The 27,006-nt window shown below is 47.0% G+C and overlaps 2 protein-coding genes across 2 annotated transcripts; one reads left to right on the forward strand and one right to left on the reverse strand.

The window, feature by feature from the left end:
• The first annotated feature begins 1,508 nt into the window (after nucleotides 1–1,508).
• On the forward strand, nucleotides 1,509–3,700 carry RPL36 (ribosomal protein L36). The gene is made up of 3 exons (XM_064469978.1): nucleotides 1,509–1,715; nucleotides 2,857–2,991; nucleotides 3,570–3,700. Exons 1-3 carry the CDS (start codon nucleotides 1,623–1,625, stop codon nucleotides 3,657–3,659), a joined length of 318 nt encoding a protein of 105 aa, XP_064326048.1. The 5' UTR covers nucleotides 1,509–1,622; the 3' UTR covers nucleotides 3,660–3,700.
• A 1,038-nt stretch (nucleotides 3,701–4,738) lies between these two features.
• On the reverse strand, nucleotides 4,739–26,476 carry LONP1 (lon peptidase 1, mitochondrial). The gene is made up of 18 exons (XM_064469977.1): nucleotides 26,049–26,476; nucleotides 23,883–23,971; nucleotides 23,359–23,478; nucleotides 21,113–21,341; nucleotides 20,475–20,536; nucleotides 19,774–19,903; nucleotides 19,314–19,397; nucleotides 17,426–17,646; nucleotides 15,363–15,501; nucleotides 13,089–13,267; nucleotides 12,294–12,381; nucleotides 10,749–10,871; nucleotides 9,862–9,978; nucleotides 9,432–9,572; nucleotides 9,180–9,345; nucleotides 8,134–8,342; nucleotides 6,668–6,832; nucleotides 4,739–5,203 (listed from the first exon to the last, which is right to left on the reverse strand). The coding sequence occupies exons 1-18, from the start codon at nucleotides 26,430–26,432 to the stop codon at nucleotides 5,039–5,041; spliced, it is 2,811 nt and encodes a 936-aa protein (XP_064326047.1). The 5' UTR covers nucleotides 26,433–26,476; the 3' UTR covers nucleotides 4,739–5,038.
• Nucleotides 26,477–27,006: the final 530 nt, after the last annotated feature.

Genomic DNA, 27,006 nt, shown 5'->3' on the forward strand with positions numbered 1-27,006 from the left:
ACATCAAGTCCCATCGCAGGGCAGGTCTAATGTTTGTATTTGTGTGTGCTTCATGTTCATGGACCTGCAGAAATAGAATTCCTCCTACACTTGTTTTGTCTTCTTGTCCTCACAAATCCCCGCTGGCGAAGAACAGCCATGCTCCCTCCCAGGGCGGGCACGCTCATGGGGTGCCAAGGCCCCTCTGCCCTCGCCAATGCCAGCTTTCATGGGATGATAGAATCATGGAACGTCCTGAGCTGGGAGGGACCCTCAGGGACCATCGAGCCCAGCTCCTGTCCCTTCACAGGACACCCCAAATTCACACCGTGTCTCTGAGGGCCTTGGCCAAGCGCTTCTGGAATATCGCCAGGCTGGTGCCGTGATGCCTCCCTGGGGAGCCTCTTCCAGGGCTCCACCACCCTCTGGGGGAAGGACCTTTCCCTAATGCCCAGCCTAACCCTCCCCTGGCACATCTCCCTGCCCTTCCCTCGGGGCCTGGCGTTGGTCACCAGAGAGCAGAGACCAGCCCTGCCCCTCCTCCTGCCCTCGGGAGGGGGCTGCAGAGCGCCATGAGGCTGCCCTCGGCCCCCTCTGCTCCAGCTGAACAACCCCAGGGACTCCAGCCGCTCCTCGTACGGTTTCCCCTCTAAACCCTTCCCCAGCCCCGTGGCCTCCTCTGGACACTCTCCAGTAGCTTTATACCCTCAATGTCCTGCGGTGCCCAACGCTGCCCACAGCGCTCGAGGTGAGGCCGCCCCAGCGCGGAGCACTGGTGATATAGGTAGGATATTCTAGTAGGATATGATCCTTGTGGGTCCCTTCCAGCTCAGGACATTCCATGGTTTTATGATTCTTAGAGCAGCTTTAGCCTCACCTGCCCCATTGGACACTAAATGAGCGTCTTGCCGGGCCCCCCCAGGTGCCAGTGACCCCCCGGTGCTGGTGATGTAAGAGAACAACCCCCCCCTTGAATCTAAGGAGTGTTGCACATGTTTAGTCACCGTGACTCTGAGGGGGATCGTATGTGATTAGTTAGCATCGATCTAGACTCCTTCCTTTTTGATTAAGCATTGTTAATCTAAGGCTAGGGCCATCAGCTCAGTCATTTAATTAATGACAAGCGTTCCTTTTTAGAAGAAAAATGAGAGTCACTAAGAGAAAACAGCTTTGTTTTTATGTAACAAGGGTCAGGATACTTCATCTATCAAGATCACCGAAGACCCTGAAAAAAGGAGCGAGTGCATGGAAGGATCTGAAGTGACGCCAAGGATGGCGCAGTATCATTATATAACTTATGTAGATGAGAACGAATACGTATTATATCGGTAGAATGCGTGCGGCCTCACTGTATCCATACGATAAGCTGGATGTGCGCAACGCCGCCGAGCGCCCAGGCCTGCGCAACCCTGAAGTAAGTCAGCCATGTCGCCGCTGAGCGTGACATCAGCGGCTCGCGGCACCCCGGCCCCGCGCGCCCCGCGCGCCCCGCCTGGGCGGGCCGGAAGAGGCGCCGTCCCGGCGCTCCGCGCGCGCCCCTTCCTTCCGGTGCGGCGCCATCAGCGCAGCGGCAGGCGGGGGCCGGGACCTGGGCTCCATCCGCCTCCATCCGCGGCGGGGCTGAGCGCTCTCTCCCCGCAGCCATGGCGATCCGCTACCCCATGGCCGTGGGCCTCAACAAGGGCTACAAGGTGACGAAGAACGTGTCCAAGCCGAGGCAGTGCCGCCGCCGCGGGGTAAGTACTGGGCGAGCGAGGGCCGGGCCGGGTCTTCCTCCGGAGGTTCGGGCAGGCCCTGCCGCTCCGGGGCCGCGCGCCTCCTTTCGCGGCCGTGTCGTTTGTCCGCCGCGGCCCCGGGCGCCGCCGCCGCCATCCGCGTCCCGCGGGAAGGGTCCGACCCCGCGCACCGCCCCGGGACGGCGCGGCCGCGGGGGAGCCGGCAGCGCGGAGCTGGGGAGGGCGCTGGGCGTCCGTCGGCGGCCGCTGCTTTCCCGCCTAAGCCCAAGGCTGAAGTGGAAGCGCGGAGCGACTCGGTGCGGGGTGGGCGCTGCAGAAGGACGCGGTTTGCGGGTCCCCCCGTTAGCTGTGGAGCGCTGTCGGGCCCTGGGCTGCGGTGACAGATTCTATGAGTGTATAATTCTGTGGCTGGGACCGACAGAAAACCTGCAGGAGAGCCCAGCGTTTTGAGGGTTGAGAAAGCTGGCGATTTTACACACGGAGCCGGAGCTTAAATTACGGAAGATATTAAATCTGTGAAGGTGACTGTGGGGTGAAAGAGCTGGTTGAAGGAGAACGGGTGGTGGAGCCATCTGTAGTAGAGGAATAAGACAGATGCGTTTCAACCAGTTTAAATCAAATTAGCAGGGAAATAGAAAATTGGCTGGGTGACGTCTGAAGGCCCTCCCAGCCTGCTGCTCCTGGTAGCAACAAGTGGTGTACCCCATAAAACTGCCCGGTAATGGCAAACATTGGGAATTATCCGGGTTCAATGAATGTGCGTGTTAATGCAAGAGATTAATTCAGTTTGCATCTTTTATCCCGCTTTGATTAAATGTTGTGTTTAACTGTGGTGTTTGAGATGCATAGTAATGCACAGCCTGGACACGTAATGGTCCCGCTTTTTCTAAAAACGCTGGTGCATGCAAACGTGCAAAACACCCAGTGCTGTGGGTAAAACAAAAAGGCTAGCGCATCTCACCAGCATCGCTGTGCTGCCCAGCACCTGCCAGGGGATCGCATGCGCTTGAGACATGCCAACAGCCTAAGCTGGTTTGGGGCCTTAGCCCAGAGCTTGCCACGGCCCTTCGCAGCCCAGCCAGGGCACATTAGCGCTTACATTCATTGTGATTCATGTATTTTTTTCCCTCCCTTCCTCTAGCGCCTGACCAAACACACCAAGTTTGTGCGAGACATGATCAGGGAAGTCTGTGGCTTCGCACCCTACGAGAGACGTGCCATGGAATTGCTGAAGGTTTCCAAAGATAAACGTGCTCTGAAGTTCATAAAGAAGCGGGTGGGTCAATCCGACATCTTGATGATGGTGGCAGAAACTGCTCTAGTCAACTGTTTTCTGTCCTTCTCTCGGGTTACTTTGCGATCTAATTACTTATTTCTCAGTTGTTTGGGAAGTTATTGGTCTAATCCGAAGGCGTGGAGGGAACACTCCTTGGGTTGGGTGGGAGAGCGGGAGATGCATGTGAGGGTACTTTGCCAAAAAGGCCCTGAGCTGCACTAATCCAGGCTCGCTGTGCAATTTTTAAAAATCTGGTGCAGGGAAGCGGAGAGCAATACTGACAGAGGGTGGGTGCCATTAACCAGGTGACTTGAAATGGGGCTCACTGAGGGCAGCCATGGGAGCCGAAAGCAGCTCCTACCTTGCCTCAGGCAATTCCTCGTAGAAGGACTACAGAGATGCGATGGCAAGAGGCTCCTGGCTGACCAGTTGAGGTGGGGGGGATTTGAGTCCGTGTTTACCAGGACTTCTGCATGGTTTTTGAGTAAAGCATCTGCAGCAAATGCCTGAAACAGCCAAGAAATGCCATCTGCCCTCTCTGGGGATGAACACTGACTGCGCTGCTCTCTCCCCTACAGGTTGGCACTCACATTCGAGCCAAGCGAAAGCGGGAGGAGCTCAGTAATGTCTTGGCAGCCATGAGGAAAGCTGCTGCGAAGAAGGATTGAGTTGTACAGCCTTTAGCTCAATAAAGTTCTTTCCCACAAAACCAGTGTAGTGACTGTTGACGGTATGTCTGCCTCGGTGGTAGGGACAGGTGTTCCCAGTGGTGCTGAGGGACTGGGTGACGACGCCCTGAGCTGCGGTCACCCAGAACCTGCGTCGCTGTTTTATTTTAGCTGCAGCTAGTGGTGCTGGTACTGGCCTGTGCTACGTTCTATCAGGGGACTTCTCCTCCAGGCCTTGCGGAGTGAGCCCGTCTCAGGTTGTGGAAGCCTCTAAGCCTGTGAAGGCTGCAATACCTTCCACCTCCCAGCCTCTCCAGGGGAGAAGTCAGTGGGCAAAAATTGCTGTTGAAAAGAGTGAAAACTTTGGTACTTCAGCCTTGTGCAGCTTTTCTTACTCGTGCATTTCCCCTTGAACCCTCCACCGCTTTCTGCAGCGTGTTGTCAAAGCAGGAGGGAGAACTGCAGTCAGTCAGTGAGAGCTGCCTGAATTTCAGCAGGATCATTCCTTATTCTCCACTAAGGGCTCTCACAAGCACTGTTCATCCTGTGCAAGGAAACACATTTCAGCTAGGCTTCAGGCAACTCCTCCCCTAGCTAAATTCAGTTTTTCTAGCCTTTGCTGTAAGGTGAAGGTCTCTGGCCCCAGCCTGTGCTCAGTGACCTACAAGAGTCATGCTGTGACATTTAGTTCCTTTTCTCACACGGTGAACACCATAGAGCTGCCGCAGCAAAGTGGGTCTGTGGAGGAGTGTGGTATGAACTGGTGATACTGAGCACGCTGCTCTTTTGTCCAGGTTTGCTCTCTTCAAGCTTGGAGTTGTTTCTGATGGTATTGACCCATGATTTAATGTGGAGGAGAACCACATCCCCCTGCAGCTAAATGCACCAGCTCTGCTGCTGTGGCCTAGAAGGCTTCCAGAGCTTCCCCTCCAGCCTGGCACAGGCTTACAGGCTGAGACAGGGAGAGGTTTCCAAGAGCTACTCGGCTCCCAGTCCATCAGGAACACTGTGAATCACAGCCCCAGGTCGGGTTGTACAGTCAATGTTTCCATAAGCAGATACTTTAAATTACAGTGAAATAACTGAAAAAATCTTTAATTAGAAGAGACTAGACTAGCTCTGCTGCTGGCAGCTGCTAACATGCACAATTCCTTAGTGAAATTTTGCCTATTTTATTGGAAACACGTAACATGGATCACAATTCAATATTTAAAGTATGTCACTCTTTTCTACCAAAGCCATAATTCATTTCAGCAGCTGCGCAGCAGCAATAGCTCCATTTCCCGCTTCAGGATGGCCCCCAGGTCATCCCATTTCTGGGTTGGGGGCGAGCATTAAGGGACAGACCTTCCACCTTCCAGCCCTTGGGTTGTTTAACATCATCCTCCAGTGGAATCCAGCTTTGAAAATGCTGTATCAAATACCTCTCTGTAGTGCTCAACAAAATGCACTTCTAGTCCTTCTGTAATGAATCCAGCAAGGTCGTAATAATCCTTTTTATTCTCCGATGGCAGAATGATACAGGTAACACCGGCCCTCTTTGCCTGCGGGGGGAAGAAAGTTATGCAGCCTGTGAGTCTTAGAAATCTGTCAATCTACTAGAAACACGCTCCCATTTTAGAAAGCAAGAACAAGAAGAGTTACTTAAGAGCGTGTCTGGCTTCACTCTGGTCTTTGGTGAGTAGAGCAAGGGCATTACTTACAGGAGAAGTCACTAAGGATGTATCATGCTCTGGAGCTCCCCAGGCCCCAAAACATGCCCTCTCCAGTCCTGCCCTCAGCTGTGGGGATAGCCCACGTGGGAGGTGTTCTAGTAGGACTGTCAGCACCTTGGGGGATTGTTTAGACCAATTCATACTATTTTAGAGTTCTAAAGCCTGTTCCAACTTGGGTGAGGATAAACCCTAGAATCAAAGGAAGAACTAGGAACAGCTTATCGGACCAACCCACCCCATCAGCAGGCACAACCCGTAGCACCGTTCCACAGAACCTCATGATACGGATGTCCGCGTCAGGAGTGCAGGACGTGGAGCCCACTCGGCAAGCGGCAGGTTTGTACCGGCTCGCTGTAAGGGTGACCCTGCACTTACCCCACATGGCCACACACGCCGGTCCTTCTGCAATGCCCACCACAAAATAAAATGCAAACCCACCCATTCTAAAGCCACAGGAGGAAAAGGAATCACATTGCCCAAGGCTGTAGCCCATACAGATCTGGGGACACAACACTGACGTGAAGCCCCAGCTTCACCAAAAGAGTATGTGATGCAAGGCTGATGTAGGCAGGAGCTGTGCAGATGGCAAGTACAGAGAGATTCAATGCTTGGAAAAGAATTCTGAAGACTGCAAAGGGCTGAAACCAAAAAAGCAAACACCACTATAAATCCAGGGCTCACAAGAGTGCTTCAGAGAACTCAGTCTATATAGCTACTAAACAAAAAAACCAAAACAACAACCAAAAGGATAAATAACTCAATTACGATGTACAAAAACTTTGCAGGGGAAAATGCAAGACTAAAAGTAAGTTCCTTCCATCTAAATCAGAAAAAAACCAAAATTCCATACAGATATCCCTATAAGTCAGACAAATTCAAGCTGAAACTAGGGAACAGAGTCTTAATGTTAAGGATGACACCGTACGGATATGTCAGATCTACACAGGATGCCCTCCTTAAACGGGCACCTCAACCCAGCACAGATTATTGGACCATACCGGTCTGTTGGAGAAGACAGCTTTAACAGCCAGATGATCCCTTCCACCCTTTATTCCACCAGTCAAATAACTAGATGACCACAGGTGCCTTGGCACAAAGCCTGGGGTCCTACCTCTGTCCTCACAGCCAGACACAGGCAAGGTCCCCACGCCCCTCCAGCAGGTTCCTCCTGCACAGCACGCACTGAATCACTGCCGCTCCCGCTGCAGGACCCTGGGCGTCCCAGTCACTGCTGAGCCTAAGCCAGGGCTCTCTCCCGCAGACAGTGCACAGAGATAAGCTAAGCGCTCTTACCGCAATAGTCTTCTCCTTGATTCCACCGACAGGAAGAATTTTTCCAGTTAATGACACCTCTCCAGTCATGGCCACGTTCTGCCTCACTGGGCAATTCATGGCCAGCGATAGCAAAGCTGTTACTATCGTACACCCTGCACTTGGTCCGTCCTTTGGTGTTGCTCCCTGTTTAAAAAGAAAAAAGCACAACCCCCTGCCTTTAGCTCGCTCAAAGAGTAGCAAAGCCAGACAATACCTTTGTCATTGCTGTTTTAACGTGGCCCCAATGTCAGGGTGTCTCACAAAGGTTTTTGTGAAAGCGCTGCTGATGGAATCCTGCTATTTGAGTTGGCCAATTAATAATGATGTGAGTCCTCATCTTATTCACGACAAGTAATCCATGAGCCTACAATTTGGTTTCTGGTCTGATGCCACCACAATACTCATCAGGCTCCAGCCTTTCAACAAGCAACATGAGCAAAAAAACCAGAGCATAAATGCTTTGAAGCTTTTAGTTGCCCCTAGGCCAACCATGGCAACAAGTAACAGAGGTCAGCATCACAAGGGAAGAGAGCATCAAGGGTCACAAAATGGTGGAGGACAATACTGAAAATCATTCAAGGCGGAAAAGATCATTCAATTTAGAAAGCCCAATAAAATCCAGACCTGAACTAGTGATAGCATAGATTTATCTGAGATCAAACAATCTTTGAAGTAAGAGCAGCAGAAGTGAACGTTTGCAGGGGAGTATAGGCAGAGGTAATGCCTGCTGTTTTCTGATCCCCCAGGAAACCAACCCACAGACGACAACCGAGTACCTCCACAGACACAGAGCAAGCTGCACCAAGGAGGCTGGGGACTAGGTTAAAGCATGCAATAGTTGAGAAGCACAGCTTGGGCAGAGTCATAGTACAAACTTTGTCTTCAGTAAAGCACCTGCCCAAAGCCTGTTACAGGGTGTCTGAGGGCCCCTCTGAGCACTGTGTGCATTTATTTTCAGTTCCAAACACTGGAAACATGCATTCACTGCCATTACATGGACTAGGAACCATGGCACAGAGACCAAGAGTAGTACTTTCCATTACCTGTAAATGACCTGAAGCCTTTATGAAGGCCTAGTAACAGAGAGACCTAAGCTTTGGCTTCCTTGTAGCTGAATACAAGCTTTTATCCAAATCACTTCTCTATGCCATGGTTTCCCGACCTGCGCACAGGGCCAACAGCTACAACAGAACTCTAGGATTCCTTACAGCATTGTCCAAGCCCCTCTCTTCTCACCACATGCTTGCTGCAGAATGGAATGGAAACATAGCTTATCAGAATGCTTTCACAGGATCTTCAGGAAAATGTCGTCTTTTCTAGGTTCTACTGCTAAGAGAGGGCATTCTGTACAACAGATGGACAAATAAAGTGCTTTCCAGCTTCATGTCTAGGGGGCAAACCAGCCTAGCTGCTATGCATGCCCTGTGAATTCTGCATCAGTTTACCTCTGGCACGTGCAAGTGGATATGGGAAGACATGAGAAAGTCATTGTTGGGGTCCTTCTGCATCAGAAAGGCTCTTGCAAATGTGTAAGCTATTTTGGCACTCTCTTTCATTACATCTCCCAGTTGCCCTGTTACTTCAAGGGACCCATCCTTGTTCTCTTTGTCTTTGGGTCGCCTCAGGGATGTTTCAACAAAGAGAGTGGAACCTCCTAGGAAAGAAAAGAAAAACAACATCCTGAGGAAAGTTAAAGGAAAATCAAACCAGATTGTTTTGGTGATGCAGAAGCAATGTCAGGGATTTGAAACTGGGGCTCTCTGGTGAGGCACTAGCTCTTGGGTAGAGAGCAGTTGAAATCTGCACTCTGAATCCCTGCAGGAATCCTTCAGGCTAGCTAGAAATCTCAACAGCACTACACTGACAGTCTCCATTCATTTTTTCTTTGGACTTCACACTCCAATATGATGCAACCCCCACCAGTTCTTATAATGGTTTCAGGCTCTTTGTAGCCAAAAAGTAAGATGAGCTCATACCATAACACACTTCTAGCCAGTTCAGCTTTCCAGTGTCAGACATCTATTTACCTTCTCCATGATACTGATAATTTCCCTCTTAGCTAAGTGCTAGATAACTGTACTGACATTGAAAGCGAGGTCAGTGTTGTGACACCACTGAAGAGATACAGCATGCCTCAGCTGTGCCCCAAGCCAGACTGGCACCTCCTGCTTTTAAGGAAGCAGACAAGGTCTTGTCCTCCCCGAGAAGGCTGATGCTTTTAGTCACTGTTGTTCCTAACGTATGTGGCTCATATGGGATATTGAGCACAAAGAGAAAACATGCTGGCCTTGAATGCGCCTGGCTAAGAGAATAAGAAAGGGTCCCTTCAGGGAAGTAGCCAGGGTCTAAAAGGCCACAGAAATTGATTTTACTGGTGCCAGTAGGGGAACTTCACTGCACTCAGTAGGGAAAACTCAGTTTGACTATCACATTCCATTTCTGAAAATTATACAGAAATGCAGATGTTAACCCAAAAGTCACTTTGTCTCACCCATAGCAGTCCAGGCCAGACCCATCACCACTCCTGGAGGAGTGGTTTCATACATGCGATCCACAGTGAAGATGGGCTTTCCTACAAAGTCCTGCAGGTTTTCAGGTGTTACTTGGACCATCTCTGCTTCTCCACTCACAATTTTATAGGCAGATTTCCTCAATACCTGTGTGAGACAGTAATTTTTTTCTGTAGAAAAAGCAGGAGACAGCTGAAGCACAGCAGTCACCATTACACACAACTCTCCCTCACCTTTTCTACTTGTTTCTGCAAATTCCTCACCCCACTCTCTCTGCAGTACTGCTTGATGAGAACAGTCAGGACATCCGAAGTGATCTGGGCTTTGTTTTCGTCCAAGCCACACAGAACTCGTGCTTGAGGGACCAAGTACCTCTGAAAGAAAGCATCCCCCACATCCTTCTGTTAGTATTTGCGACAAAAGCCTGGTGGTTCCAGTTCACTCAGCTTCATTCTGCTCTTGGCTCGGTGCCATTTGCTGGAGTCCACAGCCTACGGAACACTGGAGTTACTTGAACTGGGTGTTTCAGATCAGAAGAACTCTGTCCAAAATGCCACATGCCTAACTTTTTTTTGCACACAGTTGGACATAAATACGTAAGCCTGAATCTGCCAAACCCATTTTATCAGATGTAATTCAGAGCACATCAGTGGTTTCTCTTACCTCTGCAATTGCAAGTTTCTCTTCTGCTACATATCCCGATACATTGATCAGTTCCATTCTGTCCCGCAGTGGCTCTGGAATGGTTTCCGTTACATTGGCAGTACAAATAAAAAGTACCTAGAAATATTACAAGATCCTATTAAGCATTTTCATTAACCTGCTGCTTTACTCCGAGCAATAGTTCCTCCGTTCTGTGTTTCTCTGTCTGAAGTGCTGGAGCAAGATCATCTTCTCTGTCAAAACTACTTTTTATTCCAGGAAAAGGTTTGGATTTTTAGAACTACATAGTGGGATGTTCCCTACCCCCAAAATAAATGTTTGGAAATGCACACAGCACAAGCTAGGAAATTGTAATGGTCAGATGTGGGCTAGGAGATGTTGCCTGGGGAGCTCTAGATCTCACTTCTAAGTTATTTCTACCTTCTACGAAGCTAGCACAGAATTGACCAAATTATGTATATATATTTCTAATGCAACAATTCTGCAATTAATGTAAGCTGCACAAGACGTGCAACAATGTGCAAAGACAACCAATTTCAAAAGCCTGACAGAGGCATGAGACCACCTTATTTGGCAACACTTTGCCAATCATTACATAGAAGAAAAACTCCTGTCTTTTCTAGCTGAGACCACACACCTTTGTGTCCCTGGCTCTACAGGGAGTGAGGGCTGCTGGGCGTATGCTGGTAATCGGGCTCTCTTAACTACGTACAGACATTCTGGTTAAAGCTAACTCCTGCAGAGACACCCCTACACCACCCGCGTCTCAATCCCATCAGTCTTTCCAACTGACTAAAATGTCAGCATCTTTTCACAGATGGGAAATCTCTGCACTGATACACATTCATACATTCCAGCTCTACAACCTCTGCAGAAGAGAGAAATACCTTTGATAAGTCCACAGGAACATCAAGGTAATGATCCAAGAAGTTAGCATTCTGTTCTGGGTCCAACAGCTCTAGAAAGGCCGAGGATGGATCCCCTTGATATCCTCTTCCTATTTTATCCACCTATGGGAGAAAAAATATAAAAGTTGGAAGAAGTTTCCTACCACAATAAATTCTCATGCAAAGGTTCTTTAAAGGCTGCATTTGAAAATCCTCCTGTGTTTGTTCATAAACAGCCAGTCTATCAGTTTTCTGCACATTCACCCAAACGCCCACTATCCTACGTGAGCACGTGACACACCTGACAAGACACAGGCCTTGAGCGGTGTTGTAGGGAAGCACCACAAAGTGTCAGGGAGAGCGCGTGCAACCAAACCAAGTGAGTTATCATGGATTAGTGGGCTATTACTTGTTAAGCTAAGCTATAGTCACAGACCAGAATACCTGTCCCACAGCGGGAGGACTACAGGGTTCTAGCTTATACCATTCCCCTAATATGTAAGCTAAGACACTCTCCTTACTCTGCCCAAGGTGCAAAGTGCCTACACACAGCCAGTCCTCACAGCTCAGCTAGTGGCCTTTGCAGCTTTCATAGAATCATGGACTGATTGAGGCTGGTAGGGAATTCTCAAGGTCATCTTGTCCAACCCCACTGCTCAAGCAGGGCCACTCAGAGCCAGCTGCCCAGAACCATGACCAAGGCTGTTGTCTCTTTCCACATTGTTCATGTTCTTAAGAGAGGTCACAACAGGGCCTCGCTCCGCCGTGTTTTCTCCCTAAAGAGCAGCGTTATCTACCTGGAGAGAATGTAGTTTGCTGCTATGGGCAACACAAGGCTCCCACCAACACCACTTAAATGCCATGACCTACAGGTTTCATTACCCTTCAAATCAGGATACTCACTGGTTACATTGTTCTGCAAATCATTACCCAGATTATTGGTCCCCCATACCATTCCCAAGACATCTGCTGTTGGTCTTTCTCAGGCTTGGCACACAAGGAGGCTAGGGGGACCTTTGGTCTGTTCTGAACACCTGCTATTACATCCTGTCCTTACCTGCTTTTCCACAAAGCAGTAGGCTGGTAGCCCTGTCCCATTTATTCTCAGATCAGACCACGAATTGACTGTAAGCATCTTTTCCCTTACAGTCTTGCTTTAGACCTTCTGAGAGAGTGACTTTTTCTAATAATCACATGGAAAATAGTGGTTTTGTGGACAATGATGTACCCACACTTAGGCAGGGAACATGAGAGCTACCGAAGCCTCTGAATGCGCAGCCAGCTCCATTAGGATCCTCATGATCCAAATAGCTGAGATTTAATAAGAGCACAACTGAAATATTGAAGTTCAATTCTGCTATAGGAAGAGAAAACAAAGGGTCTAAGGTACCACTGTCACCCAAAGAACTTGAGAGCCCAGCCTCATTTAAATAAAAAAAACCACTGAGATTTTTAGGAAAGTTACTGCTTCACCTTTCCTATTGGGGTCCAGAATTGATACATGTTACTAAGAGCAAAAACTGCAAGAAAGACCAGATACATCACCTCATCGATCAGTATAAGTGGATTCTCTGTCTTGGTCTTCTTCAGACACTGGATGATTTTTCCTGGCATTGCTCCAACGTACGTCCTCCTGTTTTACCAGAGACTGTATTTAGGGAACCACTGTGAAGTACAGCACACATCACACAACGTAGCGTGCAACTGATGGAACAGGTATATCCTGCTGGGAAACAAGTCTGTATTTCTTCTACATCTATCAGAAGAATTCTCCATCACCATACTAAGCACCAAGACCCATCTAGTCTGATTGTAGATGTGAATTTTGCCACAATACTCCCGGACTGCAGCTTTTATCTTTAGTTTTAACCCTTTTTAAAATTAGAGAGAAGCAAAGAGGTAAGGCTGAAAACAGAGATATCTGAATAGTGAATTCTTGCTTTCTGGGTAAAAAAACATTAGAAAAGGGAATGTTTCATTCCCTCGCTTGGCAGGGACAAAAAAGGAAGATCAGTGTAAATCTAAAGATACACTGAAAGAACAAACTGCTAACAGCAAAAAACAATCTTTCTGCTAGAGGGAACTGGCATCCAGGAACATGCAGAAGCAGAGCAAGGGGGTAACGATAGAGTGAATGCCAAGAGGCACAGAGCAGAGAACACCCTGACAAGTATATAAAATATTTATCTCTGCCTCTGTGTCACATAGGGCAGAACCTCGCAGACGCAATTCACGCTGCAGAACAGCTACTCTTCTACATTGTCCAACTTCGGTTAGGTTCCTGTTTTGACAACATTAGTAAAAGCTGCTGGACAGAGAAACTGCTCAAGTTACACTGACCTGTGTCCTTTTATTTCTGCTACATCAGTCATCCCTCCAACACTGAAGCGGAAGTACTCTCTGTTTAGGGCTCTGGCAATGGAGCGGGCAATGCTGGTTTTGCCAACCCCAGGGGGACCATAAAAACATAGGATCTTCCCCTGGGTGGATCCTCGCAGTTGGCTGACTGCTATAAATTCCTGCAGTACAGAAGAAGGACTGGTAGTGAACAGAGGGCAACTGCAGCCACACCAAAACATATTTGTTATCAGTTCAAGAAATTATTAGAAAACGAGCACCACACACAAAACTGGTTCTCAAAGGAGTTGGGGAAGGCAAAAGGAGAAGCTAAGGATACTGGTGCACCTCTTTTCCCTCTGGTTATTTACACAGTTGGTTGTCCCTGGGTTTTGTGCTCTGTACTCATCTCACTGGGAGTAGTCTCTCCCTCCACTGCTCTGGAGTGGGAAGACAGATTTCCTTAGTTCTCACCCGAGTTCCTCAAGACACATGCGAGCATCTCCTACTGTACCACTTCTTTACTGACTTAAACTTGCATCTTTTCACACTCCTGTGATAGGCAACCCTCAGATAACACTCACCATTGAGAAATCAAAAGATCACAGTTCAGAACTGAAGTCTCAACTGCTCATACACTTAGAGTGGAGAATCCACTGTGCCAGTGGGCAGAGAGATGTGGTTCCCCTATAACACACCAGTTATTTAGAATGATGAGCCTTGAACTCTTCCACCTACAGCACTGGACTCCACAGCAATACTATACAAGGACAATAGCACCAACCTAATTAAGGCTTAAACCTGCATGGGTATTTCTCACTACCTTAAAACCATCAGCCTCGCTTGCATTGCTGCACCTGGGGAATCTGCTCTGTGTGGAATTCATCACATCAATAATCAAAACCACAGACTTGTATGATGCAACTCCACCTATTTCTGTATAAAGGCTGGGCCTAGTCAGCATGAATAGTGCTCACAAGCGACGTAAGAAACTGATACCCAGAAGTGGTTATCTGTTTGCAAGTGTGCAACAACAGGCTTACCATAAATCATTCAAAATAATAAATGAGATTGTGAGATATAGTCACAAGTCTTGGGCACTACTAGGGAAAGAAGCCCCCTTTGGCTGCCAGCGAGGAGATATTTCACAACCTTTATCTTCTAGAAAGAGACTGGAACAAAGTAATTTAATAAAAGAAAAATCCCAGGATGTCTAAGAATTTACTATTTATTATATATAATGACATCGTACTGTTAGCTTAGGAGATGCCTCCATGGTTCCTGTGCATGACTACTGAGGTGGCCTAAGTACCATCAGTGCTGTCCCCAGGGTAACACAAAACTCAGCTATATACAGCTTGTGGGAACAGCAAGAGAAACGGCCTTACTACGCTCTTTGGAAGGAAATGGTCACATTGAAGGCCAGCTACACTCAACAGCTTCACCAAATCTGCTAAGCTCCCACCACAATTTGTTAATGCAAAGCCAGTATCTGCAGCTGTCTCCCCTCCACTTTCCCTTTCATGCACTTGCCCAGTACGATACAAATCCTGCCAGCACTGGAATTGTCTTTCACTGCTTGAATGTGTTGGCTGGCTACAAGGAGCCTATTTCTGTCCCCTGGAAAGGAAGGCAGCTTCCACAGGAAGTTGCTGAAGTTGCAACCTGTTGCAAGTACCTACTCTTACCCAAAACAGCTTCCCTAACCACAGCAAGCACAGGTGGGACATCCTCAGGCAAAAGTGACAGAAGTTGTCGAACAAGGCAGGACCGAAAACCACCCTGTCTGGTTCTACGAGGGCTTTATTGCACAGACTATAAACTCTTCAGCATTCAGCACAACTCTGGAAATAGGTAAAGGCTGTGAGGCAAACATGCATCTTAGCTAACCTCCCCCCTCTTAATTTTAGAGGTGTGAGTAGAGGTTCAGTGTGTTTTGGAAAGCCAATAACTTTGCCAGTCAAGCAGAAACATTTTAATAATCTCTGAATGAATTAAATAAAATCCAGAGACTGCTTCCCTTGGACACTTATTCACTTGCTCAGCTTTACGTAGCAAAACAGTACATTGCTATGTGAAATCAGAATATAACATACATTGCCACGAGTAATTAAACACATTTAACGGATCACTAGAACATTCTGTTCTTTGATTCAGCTTTCTGTTTGATCCACGAATTAGCACAAATTCAATGGAGAGCTGCAGTCTGAAACACAACCAAAATGCCTGATGCTAAGCGGTGTGTCAAACGGGACACACTGCCTATTCCCGCCTTACCAGAATTCGCTTCTTGACGTCATCCATTCCATAATGATCCTCTTCCAGAACTGCTCGGGCTCTGGTCAGCTCCAGGTTCTCCTCGCTACACTTACCCCATGGGATAGATGTCAGCCAGTCCAAGTAGTTCCGTGTAACACTAACAGAAACACACAAATGAGAGTGATTTGACAACAAACAGCTCGTGCCATCCTCCACTGCCTTCCAAAACAAAGTCATCCGGAACAAGTCAGATATAAACTGCTCATGGAAGGGAGACTATGAAAAGAACATAATTATCTGGGCAGACATTGCTAACCTTTCATTATGGTCTTCATCCCCTTCTTCCTTCCCTCCCCCAAAATCAAAGCTTCCCCCCTCACCGTCCCGGTTTTTGCTTTCCTGAGACAAAGAACCTCCAACATACCATGCAAAGTCCTAGATTTCTGCACACAAATTCCCTGTATGATTTTTTGGTGTGCAGCTGGTTCCTGTCTGAAGACAAGCAGGACTGTTTGTAAGCTCTGCACTACTGTCAACTGTTTCGATCAGGTCACAAAACTTAAAGATAAAAAAAACACTTTTCTTGGTTTCCCCGGTGGACTAAGAACATAAAGAATGATTCCTGGCTCAGAAGCAAGGAAAAACAGCTGGATGTAAAACACAACAGAGGATTTAAGACTGGGAGATAAGGGTGTTAGTGCGGCAGCTAACAGTAAAGATAATCAGTTAAACAGACTGCTACTGAGGAGAACACCAGTGCATAAAAGCAGCACTCATCTGTTCTAAACCTCTGCACACTCAGATCAGGGATTCAAATGTACAGGGAGGTCAGCAAGATGCAGTAAATAGCAAACGGTGCACTGTTGTGAACACACAGAAGCACAGCCTTCCCACGTTGGCTGGCTGGTTCCAGGATTCACTCTAAGTGATCGCCACACCAACAGAGCTTTGGCTTTTTTATCTCAAGTACTTCCTTTGCCATCTCAGAATCACAGAATCATTAAGATTGGAAAAGACCTCGAGGATCATCAAGTCCAGCCGTCAACCCAACCCCTCCATGTCTCCTAAACCGTGCCCTGAAGTGCCACATCTACACGTCTTTTAAATACCCCCCAGGGGTGGTGACTCCCCCACCTCTCTGGGCAGCCTCTGCCAATCCCTGACCACTCTTGCAGGGAAGACATTTTCCCTAATATCCAACCTAAACCTTCCCTGACACAGCTTGAGGCCGTTTCCTCTCATCTGTCACTAGTGACTTGGGAGAAGAGACCAACACCCACCTCTCTACAGCCTCCTTTCAGGTAGTTGCAGAGACTGTAGTTGCTACCACTGTTACTACTCTGAGAGAAAGGGAAAGGCACTTTGCTGGCTGTGAAGCCCAGCCTTTCCTAGCTTCCTCCCTCCTCCTCGCATATGATTATCAAGATATTTCTTATCCAAATGACATGTCTGCCCTCACACAAAGTCTTCTAGTCTATAAAAGATGCCTTGTTTTGGAAGCAAAGATCCAGGACATTAAAGTGCTGGTGAGTCCACTGACCGCTGTATTTTCTAGCGCATATCGCCTCAGCAGACAAAAAATGTTTGAAGCAAACTCAGTTTCTGACAATCCATGTCACAGATTACGTGGTATAAGCTATTCACTCCTCTGCAATTCCAACCCTACCACAACACTTCAGGGACCACCTCAGGTAGCTTAGCCAGCGTTACGCATTAGCAACTAGCTTCTCTTCTCTGACATCTAATGAGAACACCTAAGTACAAGAGAGAAGAGCCAAAATTAAGGGCTGAAGGAATCACTGCACATTTCATGAAGGGTAAGGGAACCACACAGTTCATATCCACAGCATTAGGCTGTAAGAGAAGACCCAAAATGATCAAGAGAGGCAAATACAGTAAATCATAGGAGATTTGGAGAACAATCCTAGAAATAGCTAGGACGTGATCATGTGCTACATTCAGGGAAAACAACTATGACAGAAAGAGAAAAGAAACTCAAGGTAAAATCTCCATAGAATTGTTTTGATTTCCCTCATTCTCCCAACTAACCCTGACAGCAAAGGACACAGCCATACACTCACTTGAATTCTGAGGAGTGATTATCCAGCAAGCCCAGCTTGTTCAACTCTTCGTCAATCACATCCATGACGTGTTTTGGCACTACCAGCTCCTTCAGTCGCTCACGGAATTTCTCTTCTATAGCATCCTTGTCCTCTTTTTCCAGACCTAGCTCTTTCTTAATGATCTTCAGTTGCTCTTGGAGAAGGTATTTGCGGTGTGTTTGCTTAATCTTCTCCTCAACCTAGATACAGCAACGACTACAGTAACTATTCTGTTCCCGGTACAACCCATCAAACATCAAATGCTTCCAAATACTTCTCAGTTATGACCTTCTCAGCAACCAAAAATACTACTCGGAAGTAATTTGCAGCATGTTCCAATATAAAAAATTACTCTATGACACCCTCCAGCTGCCTCCACTGGCCATGATTCAGGACTTCAATGTTTTGTTTATGCTGGGGAGACCAAAAGATTGGCAGACTAAGTCAGAAGTGATTTCCCTAGTGCCAAATAGAAGGGAATAACCACTTCTCTCAATCTGCTGTCTACACAACTGCAAACAGAGCCCAGTATGCAGCTGGCCTTTCTTGCCACAAGGCCAGACCGATCATTCGTGGTCAGCTTCCTGTACGTGGGGGCCTCAGAGTCCTTTTCTGCAAAGATATTTTCCATCCAGTTGGCAGCCAGCTTGTCCTGTTGCACAGGGTTATTCCAGCCCAGGTGTGGGACTCTGAATTTCTTTGCTGAACTTGAGTAGGTTCTTACTGACTCCCTGAGAGACACCACCAGTAGGTAGCTGCAGTTAGCCTTTATAGTGTTGATCACAACCCTTCCTGCCCAGTAGTCTAGCCGGTATTTTCACCCACCTTGTACTACATCCTTCCAGTCTGTAACATCCCAGTTTGGTCATAAAAATACCATGGCTGCCCACAACAAAGGCCTTGCTAATGTCAAGGTATACAACAGTCACTGTTCTCCCTTTGTGCTCTAGGCCTTCTTATCAGAGAAGGCTATTAGGTTAATGAGGCACAGTTTGCTCTTGGAAAATCCCTCTGGCCCTTCCAAACAATGTCCTCCTTCATTTGCCTGTACAGGGCTTCCAGAAGGATTTTCCCCATAATCCTCCCAGGGACTGAGGTCAGGCTAACATGTCTGTAGTCTCCCCAGTTCTCTTTCCTGAAGATGGACACGGCGTTTACCTTTTTCCCACTTACCAGAAACCTCCCCAATCACCACAGTGTTTTAAAGATGATTGAGATGACAAAACAATGACACTGATAAGCCCTCTCAGCACCCTTGGATGCATCCCATCTGGTCCCACAGACTGCATGTGTCCAATTTGCTTAGGAAGTCTCCAACAATCCCTGCCCTAGTCCAAAAGCATTCTGCACTTAACATGAATTTTAAAAGCCCCAATTACTGGGAGTTAATAAACCCAGGAACTTGTGACTCTGTATACACAAGTCTTTGTACTTCATATACTTACTTATCATTTTGATAGTTATTGTTTTCTGATTAAAACTTACAAGTCAGGAACCACTGCAGTTCACAGTGGTTAGCACAGGGTCTTTTAGAATAGCATTGTGCTATTTACACTATTATGTGCTATACATATTATGTTGTATATTTTCACACAGATGCTTGGAAAACTGCAGTCCTCTAGGATTTGCATACAACTTGGATGTAGTTTAACAGCAGATGCCATGGCCTCACGTCTTTTAACTTTTACAACATGCACAAAAAATAGGATTTCTAATGGAAGCAAATGATCAGACCTTAACTCTAAACCAACTTCCTCTTAGAATGTGTACTGCTGTCTTGCTTAAATTCTTCACTGGCCATGCTAAGCATCACAGAGGTGGACATGATACAAATACACACAAGGTATGTGTTACTTGAAAAACTCACCTCCCTTCCAAGACGCTGCTGAAGTTTGCTCAGCTCATATTCCTTCTTTAGAAGGGAAAGGGCTTTGTAAAGCCGTTTGGGAATCTGGAAACGAAACACAAAATGAGTTTTCAGACACTTGGCAACTCCCTGGGAGAAAGGGAGAATAAAAAGCTCCCAACAGGTTGTCTGTGAGAACTCTCCAGCACCTGGAGATGTAAAAAGACAAACCATGTAGCACGCAACCAATGCACGGAAGAATTATTTGCTACCAAAGATTCAGAGCATTCAGCCTTTCCCTTAGGCAAGTTATTAACGACTTACTGTATCCTTCAATAGGAACCTAGTCACTGATATTAACCTACCATCAAACATAGTACTGAAGTCCTCTTTCTGCTGAGGCTGGTAACGAAGTTATGACAGATAACAGACATACTTTTGATTCAGTTAGCATAACTTTTTAACTAAAGCTTCATCTTACACTGGTTTCTTCCAAGATGTCTTGAAGTTCTTGTGACTCTGCCCCGGTTAGTGCTGCACCCATGTCACTCAGATAGATAGGGTTATCTACCACACGTTGTCCAGCCTGCATCATCTGAAGTACAGACTCCCTGGAAAAATGTTAATAAAACCCAAAATGATCAGTAAAATTTTACATTCGTAACTCCTTATAGAGTTACTTACTTTTTATGACAGAGTAAAGAAATGAAACACAGCTCAGTTTCATAGCAAAATAACTATTTTTTTAAAATGTGACTAAGACAATACTCAGTAACACACACATAAATCACTCAATAAATGATCGCTGATAAATAAAACCAAATATTTGAAATGCTCTCTTAACAGTTATGTAAAATTTTTGTGTGCCAGTAAGCCAAGACTCTTACAATGCTCATATTACATGAATAAGACCACAACACTTACTGCAGTGACCTTCACTTCGACCCAGATCACCTGCCATAGGACTTATCCTACCTTGTATCTAAGTTTCACATCAGGTTTTCAAAGCTTCCCATTTCCAACAAGGGGTAATACTTGCTTCCCAAATGAAAGTTTTACATGACAATTCAGCAAATATCTCTTCTTCATTACAGCAAAAGGACAAGTGGAATAGATAATCTCAGCGTACTCCAGCCTGAGATCACGCTGTTCCCAAAGCAGGGCAGCATGGAAAATACTTACCTGTACAAGGGGTTCAAGGCAATGATGTCCCGGATTGTTTTGACAATTTCTGCAGTAAGTGCCTACAAACACAACAAAGATTTAATCAACAAAAAGTCTGGAAAAGGACAGACAAGGCCTCAGTAGAAATATCACATTCCCCAACCTCTCCTACACGGGAGCGCAGAAACAAAGTCCTTGGCCACCCTTCGGCAATGGTGTGCTGCAATGGTACTTGGGGGGGCAGTTATTCTTCCTGGGAGACAAGGAAAGGCAAGAAAGGCTGCAGGCTGGCTTGCTGCGTGCACAAAATTTAATGGTTCTTGGCCAGAAGATACAATCAGGTTGACCACTCAAGTCACCTTGGAGCAAGGACTGTTTGCTAAAGAATTTTACACAGATTTAAGCACAACTTAAATGAATGAACAGGTTGCTCTTCATTCAGCAAGTTTTTGAAGTGACCAGTTCTAAGGAATTGAGCTGTTGTAATGAAAAAAATCATTATTTTCATGTAATCCCCTCAGGCAGTGACTGTGAAAAGGAGGAACTGGTTTTTGAGGCCTGAAATTTCAACCTTATTTTAGAACTCTTCCTTTTAAGCAAGAAATGGAGATGCAAGTCTACAGGACAAGTCCAGGCTTGCATGATTGTTCACTCACTTTAACCTCTTCTGTGATCTGAAAATCTTCATGAACAACGTTCTCTACTTCTACCATGAGAACTTCCTGTGAGGAAGCAGCTACAGGATCTAGTACCACTTCCACAGCTTGGTCCTTTGCTCCAGGCTCCTCTTCAGCCTCTTTCTTAGAGCGCTTCTGTTTCCTTCTAACTTTCTGTTTGCTCTCAGGCTCCTCCGGTTCAACCTCTAGTTGCTTGTTTATACGAATTCTGAAAGCCAAAAGAAACCAGCTACAATCAATTCTCCTCTGTTACGCGTGATTTCAGCTCTTCAGCGTGAAAAGGAAAGAGTCTAAGTTGCATTTTGAGTAAACTAAAATTCCAGACTTTGACAAAGGTGACTGGTTGTACATGTTTTGACAAGATTTAGCTTTTGGTTAATTTTGTCAAAATAAGGCTTGATTTAGTAAAACAGTAATAATCAAGTTAACTGACCACTGAATTAGCCTATTGGTGTGCTAATGAAAGGCCAAGGGCAGCTGAGAGCACCTTTATCATAAACTGTGTTAGCTTAGACCAGTTGCAGAACTACAAAATCAGATTTCTAGTGATTAAAAGAAGAATAATCTAAATACTGGTGGTGAAAATACACATGCACACAAAGTTCAGTATCGTGGACTGTCTGACGTCTCAGTGACAAGTTGCAGCACATGAACAAAACAACTAACAAGGCATCATTCTGAATAGGTCTGTTCAGAGCTAGTTTCTCTAGCTACATGAACCAACAACTATGATGTGGATTCATACCCTCTTCTGAAAAAGCAGCACACTGTTTCACTTCAATTCTGAATGTAACACTCTTATTTCAGTTTTCTGGTTCTCAGCGATCAATCTCCCTGCTTTAAACCGCATGTGCTCCATTACTGTGATACTCAATATTACACACCACGTGTATAACGGGACCTTGAAGTCATTCCATACCTAGACATTTGAAATTTTGGTCTATTACACAAAGAGATTTTGTAGATTATGATTTTGAAAGAGATCAAACCCACAATATATTCCACAATAATTAACTACTAATCCCTAAAAGGGATAGGCAGGATGACATGGCATAATCACCTTCCAAAAATTAGTTTCCCTGTTACTGTTTTTAAACCTTTCTGAATTTTCCCTTCTCTGTGGGCAACCTCACATCAGATGTTTTCAAAACAGATTATGACCTACAGTTCTCCAGAAAGGGATCAAAATCTTGCCTCTCTGCTGGCTTAAAAGGTTTCCCCACTAAATACAAGCGCTGGACAAACACTCAGGAACTGCAACAGCTTTTGACAAAGTCCTTACTAGGCTGGGAATAGATTCAAAGAACCCTTGTGGTGTAGCAGACTCCCAGCTCACGGGATAACTGCCGTTATGCACAGGGTGTAGATCTTATTTTCCATATAATCCCCTTCAAAAAATAAGACCTCCTCAACTACTCCGACTATCTGCCACCAGCAACTTTTGACTAATTTTGACTACTCTTGTCAACCGAATAGAGTCTCAGACAATTAGGTTCAAAAACATTTTCTGGGTTTGCTAGGTTGCTGGTGGTGGAACTCAGTTGGTGGGTAGAACATCATCCCCCCGCAGGGCAACTGGAAAGGAGTTTGGCAGCAGCCAGCTGGCCAGTCAGCATATAAATATCTCTGGATTGACTACAGAAGCTGCTGCCCTGACCCAGAAGGCATGCTAGAAGGTGGATGGGGAGAGCTAAGGCAGGGATTTAGAAATGAGAGGACCCATACTTGCAGGACACTGCATTTCATTATTTTGGCTGCTGATATCACAGTTTCCTTTTCTATATTTTCCCTGTGAATGCAGCATGCTCCTTGGGTCTGATATCCAGTGTGGTCCCTGTGGACACGACTGACTAGTGTTCTGTGTCTCAGTCAAATAAATAAAGACCAATTCCCCACACCTTCCAAGTTATAGGGAAATATTTCTATTCTAAGTAAACAAAAACCAACAGCTGCCTATTTCCAAAATCTAACTAAATGAGGTTGTGCTTTGATAGTGCAGCAGGACATCTTAAGACTTCATTTGGGAAGGAGCTGACTTGCAAACTCATGCAAATATTGGAATATTGGGGCTGGAGTACCGGAGCACTATCAGGTTACCTGGTAATAACAAAGCAAAAGCTCGCCATATGCAAGTTGTGTATGAAAATCCATGTACATGGTGAAAACAATAACGGCATCTGTTTACAAAGAAGTCTGGTGAGACGCAGTGAAAGTACTGTACTTACCTCCGGTGCCCCATGACTATCATACGCAACTTGTCTCCAAGGTCCTGCATTTCATGAATCTGTACAAAAGTTCCCATCTGGTAGATTTCATTCAGATCCTCCACCACATCAGATTCATTGCTATTGAGGAAAAAAATTGGAGTAGATATTCAGAATCTTGAAGAAAGCAGGTAAGATTTTAAAAAGAAACAATCATTGGTTGCAGAACTTTAAACTGGACTCAGGAGCAAAGACCCTTCACTTTATCCCCACTGTTACCAGCATGTAGCCCCTTTCCCAATCATCCAACTACCTGGATAGTTCACCTCCCTCCCACATAACAACAGCCTTTTCTAAAGCAAGACCCAGGTTCCTCGCAGTGCTGGTGGTGGCAATGAAAACTGTCATAGTAAGAGGATGGCCCAAGCCTATACACAATTTCTGTAATACTATCCAAGGCAGGGAATTTCAGATCATAGCTTTTAGTGTAAATGCAGCCTAGTCATGGAAATAGCTTATTTTTAAGATCAAGAGAAACGACTTACTTATCATCCTTTTTAAGGAAAACACCAGCATAAGGCTGGGCAAGACGAACTTTCCTCCTCAGCAGCTCAACCAGCTTCGTATTTTTCACCTAGAACAACAATAGGTATGAAGTCAGGGGTGGGTTTTCTGTAGGCCTTGCACCCTCAGTGTGTAAGGCCAGTGTGTAAGGCATGGTGAAACCCTATGACTGAATTACGAAGTCTAATCTTGGATTTGTCTAGTCTTGCCCTCGTTAGGGGACAGCAAATTGGAAGCAGGGGAATATTAGAGAAACTTGAAATTTGAGTATTTAAAACAAGTCACTGAGTACTTAAGACAAGCTTGAAGGCAGGGGGAGATACTAGGCCTAATCTGTACAAGTCTTACAAGCAAGAACCCTCTCAGTCACTTGAACACTTTATGAGAGTTTCTGTTGCTATCACTGTTCCCTTCCCCACCTGTACGTCCCAGCTCTCCACTCCTACTGGGGAGCTAGTCCAATCTTCCCTGTCAATTGCCTGAATTCTGCCCACCCACCCTAGTTTAAATCCTCTCCTATACCCACCAGCCTACTCGAGACCCTGCTTTGAGTCCCAGCCAGTATTTCTTCCTGCTTGACTTTCTTACTCCCCTGTGCTCCCTGGATGCCACACATCTGTCCCTGGCAGATCTCCCACACCACTGTAATTGTTATCATAGCAGGCAGAACCCTCAGTCACCGAGAAAACACCTCCTTGTTAACTTTGCTGTTGCATGAAGTCATGCTGCCAACCACAGAGTGTTCTTTCGAAGTGATGGACGTAAGCTGCACTGCTCAACACTTCTGATAATAAACACCCTGGTCTTGACAGAGCAGCGTGAGCAAAACCACTCTTGGTTGGCCTATTCTAATCTTGGCACACCTATTTTCGTTTTGCACAATGTCCAGTAAAACTTTGCTTGCCAGTGTCACAGACATCAAAAGAAAGAAGAAAATTAGTAATTCCGTAGAGACTTCATGTTGTCAGGAAGTAAAGTATTAAACAGCAGCACAATGAATTAGCAGGATAAGAGAGAGCATTTAACAGATATCTTAATGTACGACACTGTTAACCTGTGCATTGAAATGAATGACTTACACACAAAATTGTCATATGACTGCGTGCCTAAAGATCATAGTAATATATAATCTTCTCTTTCCCCCAACACATCTAGAAAGACACTAAAAGTCACACATGTTAGATCTGGACATGCGAAAAAATACTATTGTAAGATAACTTTATGACAAATAACAGTACAGGAATCGGCAACTATTGATTCAGTTCTTTAATCCAAATCTTTAATCCAAAATCAGATATGTTAAATACTAGTGAGGAGCAAAAATATGAGTACTTGTTCCAAAATTGTTGCATTTCAGGAGGAAAAAGTATTTCTGGCCCATGAGCCATATCAAAGAGCCATATAAAGTCAGATATCAAAGATTAAATTTATGGCTCTTGAAAACACAGCTAGAAGTGCAGAGCTGAAACATCACACCTGGAAATTTTGAGATTACCATCCCCATCTCTCAGCCCCCTCTCCTGCCATAGCAGTGTTGCTCTACACTGAACTCATGCTTTCTTCTTGCAGCTCAGTTTTCTGCTTTCACAAATATTGTTCTTGGTGCTGACACAAGCCCATGAAGCCAAACCAAGGACACATTTGCTTAACCTTCAGAAAAAGAACACAGAGAAGACAGCAAACTCTGAAAGAGCTTCTGCATGAATCACTGACCTTCCCCGTTAGAAGCGGCATCACTGACACTGATGCAATACTTATGAAACTCAAAGTCCGTAACTATCCCAAAAGAAACCACTATTCCGATATGGCCAAGCTACCTAGTTTGAAACAAATACCAAGAAGCAGGAGGCTGTGGAGCCTTACACACCTTGCTACCCTCCCCAGTACTCTGCAATTAAAAGAAATCTGTAAAGACAGAGCGTGGCTTTGAGGAGAAAAGCTCGCCCCGTATTACCAGAAGCCGGGAGAGGAGCTCATGCCCCTGCGCCCACGGTCGAGGTCGGTTACACCACCCACCAGAAAACCCCGGCCGAAAAACTGCCGCCCCTCCTTGAAGGACTCTCGGCCAAGGCCAGGCCGAGCCGCCCCACAGCCCCCCCACCGCCCGCCCCACGGCGCCACGACCCGCTCTCCCTTCCCCGCCTCACCTCGATGATTTTGATGAAGCGCGGGAAGACGGGGTTGCGTGTCACGGCGATGAGAGGGACGTTGGGGAAATGCTCCGGGACGAGCAGCGGCGTCAGAGCCGTCATGACCGGACCGGCCCCGCCGGCGTCTGCCCCGCCGCCGCCCCCCTCCTCGCCGCCGCCGCCGCCCTCCAGCGCATCGCCCCCCGCCAGGCCGCCGGGGCTCCGCTGCTGCCATGGCAGACCGGTGCTGAAGGCGGCGCGGACCGACGACGCGGAACACGGCGGGGCCGGGGACGCCGCGGAGGAGGAGGCGGAGGCGGCGGCCAAGAGGCGGCGGCGGCCGGGCCCCAGCACCGCCGGCCGCCAGCGCCCGCACAGCCGCAAGCAGCGGGCGGCCGCCATGGTGCCGGCGCACGCTCCTGCGACACTTCCGCCCCTCTCCGCGCGCCGCGGCGCGCCGGCGCGGGGAGCGCCGGGGCCCTCCCTGCTAAGGGGCGCGTGGCGGCACGCACGTCCGAGCTCTCCGAGGAGTCGCAGGTTCGCGCCCCGGTGCAGACGCCTGCCGGGTGCGCGGGGGCGCGGCGGGGCTGGGGGCATCTCTGGGGTGTCCGGGCGGGTCCCCTTCTCACCGCCGCCGTTGCCTCTGCCCGGCCAACGCCTGGTCTCAGTGCCCTAGCTGGGGCAGCGGGTGCACAGAAGCCAAACCGTACTGGGTGAAACAAGTAGGGAAAGGGGCATGCAGCCAAAAATGAGAGAAACTCCCTCTGGAGAAGGGGCTCGGGGGCTCCCGTGAGCGTGGCTTTGGCCACTGCCCCAGCCTGACCCTCAGCTGGCCGAGGCCTCAGCGGTCATTTGAGGCAGTTGCCCAGGTCCTCTTCTAGGCAGCTTTGGAGCGTCTCTGCGGGCAGAGCACCCACAGCCACGCTGGGCGTCTGCGCCAGCGCTCAGCCGCCCTCAGTGAAAAAGCATTTCCCCG

The sequence above is a fragment of the Phalacrocorax carbo genome, chromosome 19 (genome assembly GCF_963921805.1).
Source record: "Phalacrocorax carbo chromosome 19, bPhaCar2.1, whole genome shotgun sequence".
Taxonomy (NCBI): Eukaryota; Metazoa; Chordata; class Aves; order Suliformes; family Phalacrocoracidae; genus Phalacrocorax; species Phalacrocorax carbo.

Coding starts and splice junctions, on each gene's coding strand:
- LONP1 (XM_064469977.1), bottom strand. CDS start 26,432: ATGGCGGCCGCCCGCTGCTTGCGGCTGTGCGGGCGCTGGCGGCCGGCG. Junction 19,904..20,474: donor GCCTTGAACCCCTTGTACAG/GTAAGTATTTTC, acceptor ACATTTTTCCAG/GGAGTCTGTACTTCAGATGA. Junction 9,346..9,431: donor TGCAGAAACAAGTAGAAAAG/GTGAGGGAGAGT, acceptor TGTCTCACACAG/GTATTGAGGAAATCTGCCTA.
- RPL36 (XM_064469978.1), top strand. CDS start 1,623: ATGGCGATCCGCTACCCCATGGCCGTGGGCCTCAACAAGGGCTACAAG. Junction 1,716..2,856: donor GGCAGTGCCGCCGCCGCGGG/GTAAGTACTGGG, acceptor CCCTTCCTCTAG/CGCCTGACCAAACACACCAA. Junction 2,992..3,569: donor TGAAGTTCATAAAGAAGCGG/GTGGGTCAATCC, acceptor TCTCCCCTACAG/GTTGGCACTCACATTCGAGC.